General features: G+C 36.4%; 1 protein-coding gene across 1 annotated transcript in view; it reads right to left on the reverse strand.

Moving 5' to 3' along the window:
• Positions 1-12,926, reverse strand: part of BTBD8 (BTB domain containing 8) — a 48,041-nt gene that overhangs the window by 17,329 nt on the left and 17,786 nt on the right. Inside the window, exons 5-12 of the mRNA XM_071436302.1 lie at positions 10,980-11,069; positions 8,790-8,870; positions 7,645-7,741; positions 6,930-7,018; positions 6,642-6,744; positions 2,427-2,609; positions 1,492-1,629; positions 362-491 (exon numbers count right to left, since the gene is read on the reverse strand). Coding sequence (XP_071292403.1) covers positions 362-491; positions 1,492-1,629; positions 2,427-2,609; positions 6,642-6,744; positions 6,930-7,018; positions 7,645-7,741; positions 8,790-8,870; positions 10,980-11,069 — 911 coding nt within the window. The remainder of the gene's footprint in view (positions 1-361; positions 492-1,491; positions 1,630-2,426; positions 2,610-6,641; positions 6,745-6,929; positions 7,019-7,644; positions 7,742-8,789; positions 8,871-10,979; positions 11,070-12,926) is intronic.

The following is a 12,926-nucleotide window of genomic DNA, read 5'->3' on the forward strand; positions in this document are numbered from 1 at the left end:
CCACAGCTCTTATCTCCTTAAAAATGAGGCAGATCAGGTTTTTAATCCTACTGCAGTGTTTTCAGTAATTTAGAGTAGCTGTAAATAAGAATAGAATGCATCTACATGATGGTGGAGGCGTTCTATCATATATACTCCTAAAAAGAAAAGCAGGGAAGACTCTTCACAGAAAATGACTTACTGATTCCCATCTTTGAAACTACCTAAGCATGCCATCATGCTTCTATTCTAAAACACCACTTCAAAACACAAAGCAGCACAAATTTTGCTTCAATTTGTATCAGGCTCCACAATTCCATCTGCATTGTATCCACTGAACAGATTGCTAAAAAATTCTAATGCCGTTTGATGCCAGACATACCTGCTTGTATTTTCTGTTGATGGTCTGGCCTCATCAGCTTCCAGCCTTCTGTGTGACGAACAGCATAAAAAGACTGAACCAGGAAGACCCAGAGCTTATCACGCAGCGCCTGGATCTTGCACGTAAAACCCTGTGTTCAAGTAACAAATCAGCAGCTGGCGAGGGGCATATTGTCATAGCAACCAGTCATTATTCCTTTCAGAATCTACTTACTCCCTAAGCTAGATCAATGATGTCATCACTTATATTTTATAACAGTCTGGTAGATGGAGATGCTGTTTTTGAAGGGTTATTGCCCACTACAGTGATTTTTTCTATAGTTTAAAACCTACAAATTACAGCACTAGTAAACACTACTGTCATTGCTCTTTTTTTCCTTTTCTTTTTTTTTTAAATGAACCCCGTAATAGCTCTTCACTGTCAGCTGCATCTCAACAAGGTCAAATACTCCAGGGAAAAATAATGTATTTGATTAAATTTTCATTGCTTTGACCAAGTAAATCTGTAATAGCACCAGATTGCAGTAATTAATGTTTCATTTATTTTTTATTCTTTGTCATACTGTTTATGAATTGTTCCCAGAATTAGCCAACCACAGCTTAAATGTCATTATTTAGATTGTATGAATATACACGGTATGTTACACACATGGAGCCTGACACCTCCACCCAATCCAAAAAACATGCACTGGATTAAGTGTCAGTCCTTGCTTCAGAGGACAGTTAAAAAAAAAAGCTTCACAAAAAGCAGGGGAAATATTTAGGAAGGAAGAGAATATACTCTCTTCCCCTGTAAGTTTTAGGTAACGCAACATTTTGCTAAGTTTTTCTCTTATCACAAATTTAAAGTGATAGTAAAGATCAATAGGGCAGTGTTGCCCATAGGACTTACATTTTCAGTAATATACAGGATTTCTTTTATTGCCAGGATGGGGTTTCTCGTTAAAGTAAACAAATGCCTTCATTTTCTGTACTTCCAAAAGGACCTTGGATTTATGCAGATGCTTTTCTGTCTGACCCCAGTTGCATGACTGAGCCATCTGAGCTCACACCATATCATCTGATTTGAACCATGGCATGAAACTGTACCAGAGTAGCTTTTGTACAAGCACTGCACATTTAAGAACCTACCATCTCCTCCACATTTGCGGAGTCCAGCAAAATATCCACTGCTACAAGAAGAAAGCAGCTATTTTCATTATTAATGCTTTTTTCAATTGCGTTGAAAATTAGTTCTAGGAGGTCAGGTTTGCTGCTCATTGCCTGTGCCTGAGGAAACAACAAAAGGCAGTCGTTTAAAACAAAAGCGTGTACTTTGTATGCAAAAGCATTACCGAGCAGAGAGGATCTGCTATCAAGCTGTGCAGGAGGTATTCCAAAGCTGAGCATCTTCTTTTGTATCCATTCCACAGCCCCACCCCTCTCCAGGCCTCTAGCAAATTATCCTGAGGCCTCACTCGTTAACAGAAATCTTAGGAACAAGCACACTGTGATGAATTTACAGCTCCATGCAACTCTGGATCCAAAGGCAAATTCTTTTAATATTTCCCTCTTTATTTTTTTCACTCCTCCGTATATTATATCATATTAAAAAAACAGATTTCACAAGAGAAATGAACAGGCTGGGTGACTGGGTAAGCTCTCACCAGAACCTGCAGCATTGCCACATTCGTGCAACTGATGACAGAAATCAGTAGAACTTTGAGTACACTGCTCATACTCTTAGTCTTGTAAATCCGGGCTGTTTTTTCAGGGGCCTGAAAGCTTTTTTGAAGCAACACAGAAACTGTCCCACTAAACCACTTGGAACTTTTGCTTAACTGAAGCACATAACCTGAATGCAGTATTAGCACTGTATATCAAAACATTTACATGCTTTAAAACAAACCTGAAAAAACCCACCCCCAAAACTCTTAGTTTTGGTGGGGTTTTTTCATTTTTCTCCATAGAATTTTAACTCAAAGCAAAAGCTGAGACTATTTTGGTAATTTAGCAGCCTGATCTTTGCAAAATGTGCTATAATTCAATTTATTTGGAAGCATATAAAAACTTGAGGGCACTTTTACCTGCAACAAAACAGAGAAGCCTTCACTTTGTACTACGTGTAGGAAGTTTGCAACAATAAAGGTTACACATTCCTCATGAAGCCGTGCTGCCAAGGCCACAGCTGTCTCTGTCCATTTCACTCGGGGCAGGCTATTGATCAGCCGGTCACTCTCCATCAGACGGAGAGCAGCATTCTTGTGGTTCTTGAAACAGAAACAGAAATTAGCCTGTTGCCAAGCAATTACCTAAAGAATTGCTGATTGTAAAATAGCATCTGTTCAGTTACTGAGCTTTTACACAGGGATCCAATCATGTCATGATTTCCCTTATGTAAATAATTTTTGGGGTTTATAATTCTTAATATTATATGTGCCTTTGAAACTAAAGCAGAGATAGAAATCTCTATTGGTTCAGTTTTGCCTGAAGTTAGGTAGTAAAGTTTAAAAGTTTTCAATAGCTTTTATTATATTTTTTTCAACTGCGTCATTACATACTGCAGTCCTGAAGAAAAAAAGGCAAATGTTTGCTGGAGAAGCTGAATAGAGAAAAAGATCATGGGTCACTGAAAGATGTAATATATTCATTAATAAAACTGCTAAGTTGAGGTTTTAGGTGAGTGTGGATGGCCTAGCATTCCAGATAGAGAAAAAAACTTTTTCATAATTATGAATCCTTTTGCTTTATTTAAAGGAGTCAGACAACAAATATTTGTCTTCCCAGATGGAGTTTTAACTGAATTTACCCTCTTTGTTGTCTAAAGTTTCTCAAAGAAAAGTAACTGTTACATTTCTAGTTACCTTTCCAACACGCAAACAAGAGTTGCTGATATTTATTATCCTGGTCTGTGTCTTTGGTTCTTTCATGCATTGCATCAGCACCTGAGGGCAACTTCTACTGGCTAACACGGTTACTTGAAAAGAACTTGGAATTTATGGTTATCCACATTAGAATGGCCTGAAAGCTCCATTCAATGTGACCTAGCAGGACACTGATAAATTATGCAGTAACACTTGAAAAAGCAACAATTCAGATAAATATTTGACACAAAAACCCTTACTGCAAATTCAGATCACAAACACATTTGTCCTATGCAAGTTAGCAGGGAGTACCTTCTTTGTGCATATTATAGTTAAAAGATAAAATCTGACCATTCATTGTTAAAATATACTTTAAAAATTATTTTACTTATCTCTGGGCAAACTCAGTTTGCTTCTCTGCAAAACACGTAAATTAAGAATTACATATATGCTCATGGTTTGATTTTGCTCCCACTGGACTCAATTACAAGCTTTTTGAATTGTCTCAAATTCAACCCCTGCTCACAAGGCAATAAGCATTTACTCCCATTAGACACTTCCAGTGAAATATAAAATGCCTTCATTGACTTTTAATTAAATCAGCACTTTGTAGAAGTGGTTCTAACTGAATTTTACTTCTCTTATTGTACTTTTTTCCTAACCATTTTAAAGTGGAGTCCACTTTACTTATCTAAAAACCCAGTAGTTTTCTTGTATGAAGTTGAGACATCGGGGATAGGCACACATAAAGCCCCTGGACAGTGCTTTAAATGATACTCCCATTTTAATGTTTCTGTGTTCATCATTGTCGTTTCCCAGGGATTTTCCTGTCAACAATCTCCTTTTTTTTTGCACCTGGCTTTTTTCCTCTAAAGGGCTGTCACATTAACTAGGTTTTACATTTCCAACATCAGTAAATTAAAGGATCAGCAGAGTTATACTGTTTAACTGGGTGTAAATGTTTAAAGTTTCAGAGAAGAGAACTCTAGCAGCAGAGAAAAAGGACTGTGAATTGTACAGTAGTCCCTGCAAAATTAATGTCAGACCTTTTCTTCTTCATTCCTCAAGTAGGCTTAAAGCATTTTTGCAGATTGTGAAAAACTCCCCAGGGAATTTCACAAGTTTTTGGAATGGGTGTCTTAAATACTGAAAGGAATGCTCACCAGAACCATTCTCTGGGCAGAAGAGGCTTATGCTTTATCATTTAATTTTGTAACTCTAGCTGCTTTCAAGACTTCAGTTCATAAAATAGCAGTGACTCTTGCAAAGACACACCAACACAAATTTTAAATCATTAATATGGGAACTAAAACCCACTTTAGTCCAAACTGCAAAAACCTTCCAGCGAAGCTGGGTACACAAAGGGGGCAGGACCAAGTACTACAGTGCCATGGCTGTTCTGCAAATGTTGGCAAGTTTGTGCATTTCAACACAAACTGTAACCACAGCATCTTTATTGACTAGAATAAGCAGAGGGAAAGGAAGGCCTGAACATTTACCTTTCAGCTGTCCCAATAATGTCGCACAAGGGCCTAAAGAACCTAAAACTGTGTCAACATGTGCTTATAGCTACAGTACACACCTGAGGTAGTTTGGAGCTGGAGGTGGGTGGTGGTTTAACTATGAACAGCTGTAGATCAGAATGAACTGACCTGTATCTGAAAATGTTACTTAAAACTTCTAAAATTTTACACATTGCTATGTGTATATCCTAGGAACAGCTCAGTATGCTGATATAATACAGTGGCAGAATATCCAGCACCTTGAGATACTAGACATACTCTTGAGGTATTATGGCTGCCATCTTTATTCTGTTAGATTGATGCATTGTGGTAGAACTGCTCAGGTTTTATAACTGTGGATATTCTCAAGCTTCTCTTGACCAGAGAATGACAGCAGAGCTGGAAGGATACCCTCACAGGTATTCCAACCCCTGGCCCAGCACAGCACCATCCCCCAGAGTCCCACCCTGTGCCTGAGAGCACTGTCCAAACACTTCTGGAGCTGTGCCAGGCTGGTGCTGTGACCACTGCCCTGGGGAGCCTGTCCCAGTGCCCAAACACCCTCTGGGGGAAGAACCTTTACCTAATATCTAACCTAAAGGCACATAGCTCTGCAATCTCTCATTTTTCAGGCTTTCACCTGAATATGCAGTTGCTGCTGCTACTCCTAGCTGACCTGCTGGCCTCAGCATTTTAAGTACTTCATCACAGAAATCCTGAAAAAAAGCCAGTCCCAAGAAGGCTTCACAGTCCTTTCAGCAAGGGGTAGTTCTTGGCCAGAACCATTCAAGAGCACAAGTCTTGAACCAGGGCTATGTTTGACACTGCATGGCCTCACCAGACCTATTTAGTGTGGGTAGGTAACACAGTAGCACAGACACAGGGACAAGGACTTCAGCATGAGATATATGTCACATATTTAGTTGGGTTGTGTGCTAGAACCAAAATCATGCTGTGAATTTACCTGAGCTAGTTAGATTACATTTTGTTTGTGACAATCCACATTACAGTTACATACATAGACAGTCATGTTTGGCAACAGCTCTACAGATTTACCTTTATTTCTACATACTGTTCAAATATCTGTTACAATTCAGTGTATTACAGGCTGAGTACTTGGGAAAATTTCTGTTAACAGGTCTAGTTCAAATCAGTTACCTTAAGTCAGCTCTAAGCATAGTTCTATACAGAAATACAATTAGAAAATACTTAAATTTAGGCAGGTCTAAATTGGAACAATGTAAGTAAGTGCTACAAAAAATGAAAGCTGAGCTTTGGGGGGACCAGTGTAGTACTGTTATCTGAGAAGTAAAAGATATGGATACCATACTGCTACTTTATTTTTGTAAAGTCAGCCTGCCTGTAAACAAATAACTTATGATCCCTGATAGCCAGTGACCACCTGAGGTCTGAAAAAAAATGAAATCAATTTTTTCCAAATTAGGCAAAGATGAGAAGGCAATCACAAATGATGTATGCCACCACATAACACAGAAATTGATAGAGTGATTTCCTGTTTCTCACTATGCAAATACATAATCAGAGAATGATAGGATGGCCTGGGTTGAAAGGGACCTTACAGGTCCTCTAATCACAACCCTCCTGCTGTAGGCAGGGATATTTTCCACTAGACCAGGCTTCTCAGAGCCCCATCCAATCTGGCCTTGAACACTTCCATAATGTTGCATTATGATGTCACAGTTGTGTTTCATAAACATATTTTCTATTATTACGGTGGACTGTGTGTCATGAAGCATAACAATGACATTTCACATCAAAATAGTTTTTAAAATTGTTATTTTAATTGGAACTTTTACATAGTATAAATGTACTACAGATTTAAGAAACTGTATTCATTAGCTCTTAAATTACATTGTACTGCTAAATAAGGAAAAAATTCACATCGCTCTATTTTTCTACAAAGCACACTACTTACCAAAGAGTTAATCAATGTAACAAGACAATTGTTCTGAAGATCAGTAGGTAAATTGGCAAAGCTTTTCTCTGAAAAACATCTTGCAAAATGTTTTCCTACCCATCTGTTGAAAAGAGAGCCATTCTTAGGTAAGGAAGATGAAAAATGTTCTATCTTCACTTGTTAGCATAAGTGATACCTCTAAAGTATTGTGAAGAAAAAACATTTAAAATGTAGACATTTCATATGCCAAAATAAAATAATTTCAACAGAAAGCAGATAAAAACAATTTTATTTTATTTTACTTACTTCATGCAAGCAGCATATAGGTTTTCCACTCCCAATGAATGAGCAATAGCCATGCATTCTAGTACAGGTTGCTGTTTGCCAGGAACAGGCTAGAGATGTTAGAAAATTATCACAGTTATTGTACATTTGATTTACAGAAACCACACAGAAATACAAAATCTTCAGTTCAAGGATTCAGAAGGAATGTCAGCTGCCATGGTATTTAAGTTTGTTTGCCTTTATGCAGTCATCTATTTCCACATGTCAGTAAAGCAGAATTCAGCCTCATGAGCCTAATGTGTAGAAATGCTCAATTCTAAGCAGGTGTTTGTTTTAAAACCAATTTTCATTGAGCAGACTTTTTTTTCTAAATACATGCCCATGAAACAAGATACACAAATATATAGCATTTCCACATGCCCACCAAGAACAGTTACATTTACAATAGCATATATTAAACTACCCTGAGTGTAATTTAGTACATTGAATTAATCACGTGGAATACTGCTTTTAATCAGCTGGGGTTTCCAAGTGTCTATAAATAGGTGATGCTATCACAGGCCTTACTCCCACCACCTATCCCAGATCCACACCTGAGAACAGGGACTGTTGACTTCAGCCAGCACCTCGATCACACGTAGTTTTTACATATCTTGTCACTATGATTTAGTGTTCAGCAATAGATTTGAAATTCTCAGGCTCTGTAGCTCACCAAGTAGCATGAGAAGTGACATACCTTTTGGAAAAAATTGCAGTAATCTCTTTTCAAAATGTAGATAGCTACTTCTTTTAGTCCATCCAGCCCATACATGTCTGCAATGCCCAACATGTGACTGAAGAGAAAGCAGTAGTGACAGGAATTAAAAATCCTTGTGATATATGAATTTTCCTTACAGGACAATTTACATGCTAACTTTACCTCTTGGTTCAGTCAGAACTTACTGCAGAAAGAGACTGATAACCAAGTGTGACACTTGCCAAAGAATAATCTTCAAAGCAGAAACATATTGACCTAATAAGAGCCTCCCAGCCATGGAGTTCAGCCTGTATAAAAACAAGCCTCAGTCACTAGCTGAGACCTGTTTAGAAGACTCTCAGTTTCTCTAGGATAGCAAATGAAAAAAATATTTGTGCCAGTGGAGTTCTGGAATTTTGTAAGGTTTTTCCCAAAGATTACATAAAATGTTACTGATGACATTCTTAAAAAGCAGAGTGAGCAAACTATTAATTATTTTATATTATTTTTTTTTCTGTATCAATTAATTAGCTAAACATTGGTATTGGGACACATTATAAACAATTCCATATTTTTAGGAAATGGTAGCATTTTAATGTTTAGTGGCAAGAGTTCATCACCTACTATATAAATGGTTACAGAGAATAATTCACAAATTTCAGATTTTACTTCACTAATACAGGATTATGTATAAAACTGTGCTTAAAAATGATCCCAGAAGAAAATGCCAACATTTACATTAGTTCCTATATGTCATCCTTCATGGATCTAAGACTAATTCACCTTTTCATCACCTTGAGTGATGAAAATTTAAAATTTATTTATTTTTTATTCAAAAAAAAATTAAAAATATTACCTATTATATACTATCACACATTGTATATATATTGTCTGAAAACTAAAAGGAAGGTACAGGCCAATTGGGAATTATTTTGGTATAAAACATCATCCTGTTTTTCACTCTCCTCATAGAGTATTCCAAAACCAGCTGGCATACCTTTTCCAGTACCTGTCAAATAAATAAGATTTCTTCAACAGCTTTTTTATTTTTTGAGTCTTCCTTTTGATTTTTAACTGAGAAAATACAGAACAATCAAACAAGCACAAACTAAAATTAAAAAAGAATAATAAAATTTGACATATACCCAACATCAACTTTGTCTGGGAAGTCCAAAATAGCTCCATATATAGAATGCAAGACGACATTCATTTCTGCATGGCTTATGCTGCAAAAAAGAGTGAAAAAATACAAATAAAGACATGCCCATAATAAAATGCATCGCATTTCTTAGCCAAAGGAAGTTGGCAAAAAAGCTGATACATCATCCAGCTGCTCTGTGAATGGAAGGCAAATGATCTGATAAAAAAAATTAAAGCAATAAGATTTTGCAATACAGAAGTATCTAAATGGACTACACTTGGGGTGAATTTAGCTACTCAATAGATTTGCTGAAACTTTCTTCAGATCTTTAAAAATAAGCAATAAGCAGACCAATACTAACTATATTATTTACACTGGTAATAGAGAAGGATTTTTTCATCATTGCCAAGCTCTTTACCAGCAGTAAGTCAACTATTAAGTAATTATATATTTTAAAATTGTTTTATTGTAATTAATTACTCTCTTTATTTTATGATATATTTTTGTTCATGCCACACTAAAATATATATTTAGTAGTTTTATTACAATACAAAGTAGAAATGTTCCTCGGAATATTTAGTGTTTATTCAGATTAAGAAAGCTGGCAGACCCACACAGCAGTGTTTGCATCCTTTCACAGTCCCAGCACCTTAATGCAGAAGGGCACAGAATGCCTCAGTGATGGACATGATCTGAACAACACTTTCTTGTACTTGTGCACGTACATCTTTGTGTGGAGTCTTCAGGACCCACAAGTGCTGTGTGCATTGGTGTAAATGGAATATTCATGCAGAGCTAAGACCCTTTAAAACGTCAGACATGTTGAAGCAATTGACATGGGTGACTAAAAGCAAAAGGAAAAGAACCCAGTGCTGCAAATGCAAAGAAGCCAAATCAGCACAGCTGTCTCCCTGTATAGCAGCACACACAACAGCCATAAAGGCAGCGAGGAGGAGTTTCCCCACAGCCTTGACAGCTGTTACCTTAAGCAGAATTTTCATTATTTCAGAGTAAGCCATATGTACTTCATTTGTAAGTGTTGTAGAAAACAGCACTAAGCAGAAAAGTGAACTGGAAAAGGTAAAATTATGCATATGACTCATAATAACAGAAATTATGAGACATTGGCATGAGAACAGTCTCATATAAGGGTTCAGTACTTCTCCAGAGAATGCCTCTACTGAAAAATAAGTAGAGGCATTTCTTAATTTCTTAACCACAGAGAAATCAATTACAGAGAGATAAGTGTAAACACCAGAGTATCAGCCTCTAAAAACCATAAAAACGAAGGAATAAATTAAATTGCAAATATATTGCTTTATAAGGATTTGGAATTATAACCAAATCAACACATAACCTTTATGATGTTGCAGCAGCATTATTACACTGCCAGGAAACTAAAATGAACATTTAAGAAAGTATCACTTGGCCAAGAGATTTTATATTAACACAAAGCAGTTACATTTTGCAGCACTGTAAGGTACACAGTTCTTTCTGAAGAAAACTGAGTCAACCAACATCATGCCTGGAAACAAAAGCTAACATGTACATGGATCAGTACTCCTCTGCTTTTAAAGGAAATTGAATGTATTTCAAAAGAGTTTTCTGATACTGAAAAGAGCTCTAACCTAACTACTGAAAAGAACAGTCCCCAGCTTATCTATGAAGTCTTAAGTATTCATCCTACAGTGACAGCTCCATTATTCTCATGCAGAAAGCCATGGTGAACAAGCCCACTATATAAAATTGCTTTAGTGTATGCTGCTGAAATATCATAATTAAACACTATATAGGAAATGTTATTTATCTTTACATTTTAAATGTACTTATTGTACAAATACGTAGGAAAATACATTGTTCAGACACTCACATTTCATGACATGTACAACAAGACGTGAAAGAAAAGAATTTTTGAGAAGATTGTGAATATTAAAACATACTCTACACAAAAGGATTAGTGCCCTTCTGCTGATGAAAAAGACTTTTCTGAATCATCTGACAATATTAACAAATACACTACACACAGAGTTTCATCCTGAAGTCAAAACAGTACTCAGGAAATGTATCAGGCTGGAGAAAAGTGTCAAGGCATATTAATCTTCAGCGCTCTGTTCACAGCACAGTTGTTACATATTTGCAGTGATTGTAAATTGCCTACCTTTGCTCCCACACGACTTGCAGAGACAACACTTACCCTTGAAGAGTGATGTGCTCTTGAGAGCTCTCAGCCCAACTTCCACTCAGCATAGCAGCAAAGTAACTAGATCTGGCACATAAAATGGCCCTGAGAGAGAAAAAGTAAACATTATTCCACTACATACAAATATTCATGATGAGACTCTTTGATAACATTGACTTAAATCTTTGCCCTTTATGCATTAAGGTGTCAGCTGTGCACTGCATGCCTTTTCTCCCAGTACATTTGGAATTTCAAAATATGCTACAGAAAAACCAAACAGTACTCTATAAATTTTTCAGTTAAAGCTTGTTTTCAGTTTGACTTTGAGATTCACACAGAGGAAATCTATTACCACAAGCATCTTCCTTTTATATAAAATTTCACATTTATTTATCCTGCTTTATTTACCAAATTAGAGTAAATAACAGTTATTAAATAAAGTAAATAAATAGTTTTTACAGTCCCATTATAAGTAATTATATACTGAACATCTTAAATTCTTCTTATATTGCAAAATGTGGATTTATCAAAATGACAAGTATGAAATGTCATGTATTCAGAATTTTCTACCCACCAAAAGTCAAACAAAACTTGCTATTAGCACATGCTGGGACAATAAGATGTGTTTTTACAACAAGGGCTGTCAGCTACTTCTGTTTACACTTACTGCCCTTCTATATTTAAAAAGCACATAACTGGCCATAACGGGGCTAATTCAGTTTACTACTACATCCATAAAAGAGAATAAAGAAACCCCAGAGCTGCAGTCTGTGGAGCTCAGCATCTCTATCAGTATCAGTCTTCAAAATATCAGCTAAGAAGACCTTTTCAACAGGACTCTTCAGGTGGAAGTGTAGTGGCAGAGAGGAAGACAAGATAGTGGATGAAAACTGCTTTGTGATTTCAGTTTCCCAGATCCACACCAGTTACAGTGTTAGCCTTTATGTATCTTATCTGGCTTACCACAGCCACAGATAATATTCTCATACATAGAATTTTTTCATTACACTTTGTAAGCCTCCTATTATTTCTAAAATTAGCTTATGTCACGTATTTCCTGTGGCAGAAAAAGCAAAATGTTATACTAGGCTTGAGAATCCTTTCTGTTACATGTATTTGTCTCCTAAAATGTTTCTGAGTGCTCTCATTTTGCGTAGGAAGAAGCATGAAGAACACTATTTATGGTCTCTTTTACAGTCATTCTATATTCTGTATTCTCTCATCTCTCCTCCCTCCTCCTGCTTCAGAAGTCTCAATACTTTAAATTAGAAACTTCTTGCACATTCCTCCTGTGAGTCATCCAGTAAAAATAATAAAACAAAGCTTTTACTGAACGCTTCATATCTTAGTGAAATACATCGACATGAAATTGGGTATTACATCCTAACCTGAAGTGCATGTAATTCTGGGTGCACACACCATCTTTTTTAATAAGATTCAGTAACACAGTGTCATAGAGATACGGAATACACTTATCTCTAGTTTTTTATTAAATTAAAATATCCAGTTTTATTAAATTTAGAAATAAATTTTAGTAATGAACAGTGATCAATCATCTTCAAGGGCATAGTTAGAATGGGTATTTCAAAGACTCATTTTAAGTAAGACAGGTATTCAGCAGAATATGGACAAATATGCAGTACCTAAATTTAAATTTTATCAGCATATAAAGTATATGGAGATGCTAAATTATTTTGAAATAAATTTCTCTGTGCTTTCCTACAGTGATGGTTGGTGCCAGTTTTATTACCAACCAAATCTGACTTGTTTCATGCAGAGCTCTGTAAGAATGCAACACTAGGAAGACATAAACCAGCAACACTGAAGTCTATTGGAAGTTCACAGGACTTCATGAGAAGGTAAGGAATACTGACACAAGTGGTGGGGAACTCTGGGGGCCTAGCCTGTCTCCTGGTTGAGAACTTAAAAAAACCCCCTTACAGTAAGCAAATCATTGTGGTG

The sequence above is a fragment of the Agelaius tricolor genome, unplaced genomic scaffold, assembly GCF_023055355.1.
Source record: "Agelaius tricolor isolate 1412-34295 unplaced genomic scaffold, bAgeTri1.0.p SCAF_11, whole genome shotgun sequence".
NCBI classification, from domain to species: domain Eukaryota; kingdom Metazoa; phylum Chordata; class Aves; order Passeriformes; family Icteridae; genus Agelaius; species Agelaius tricolor.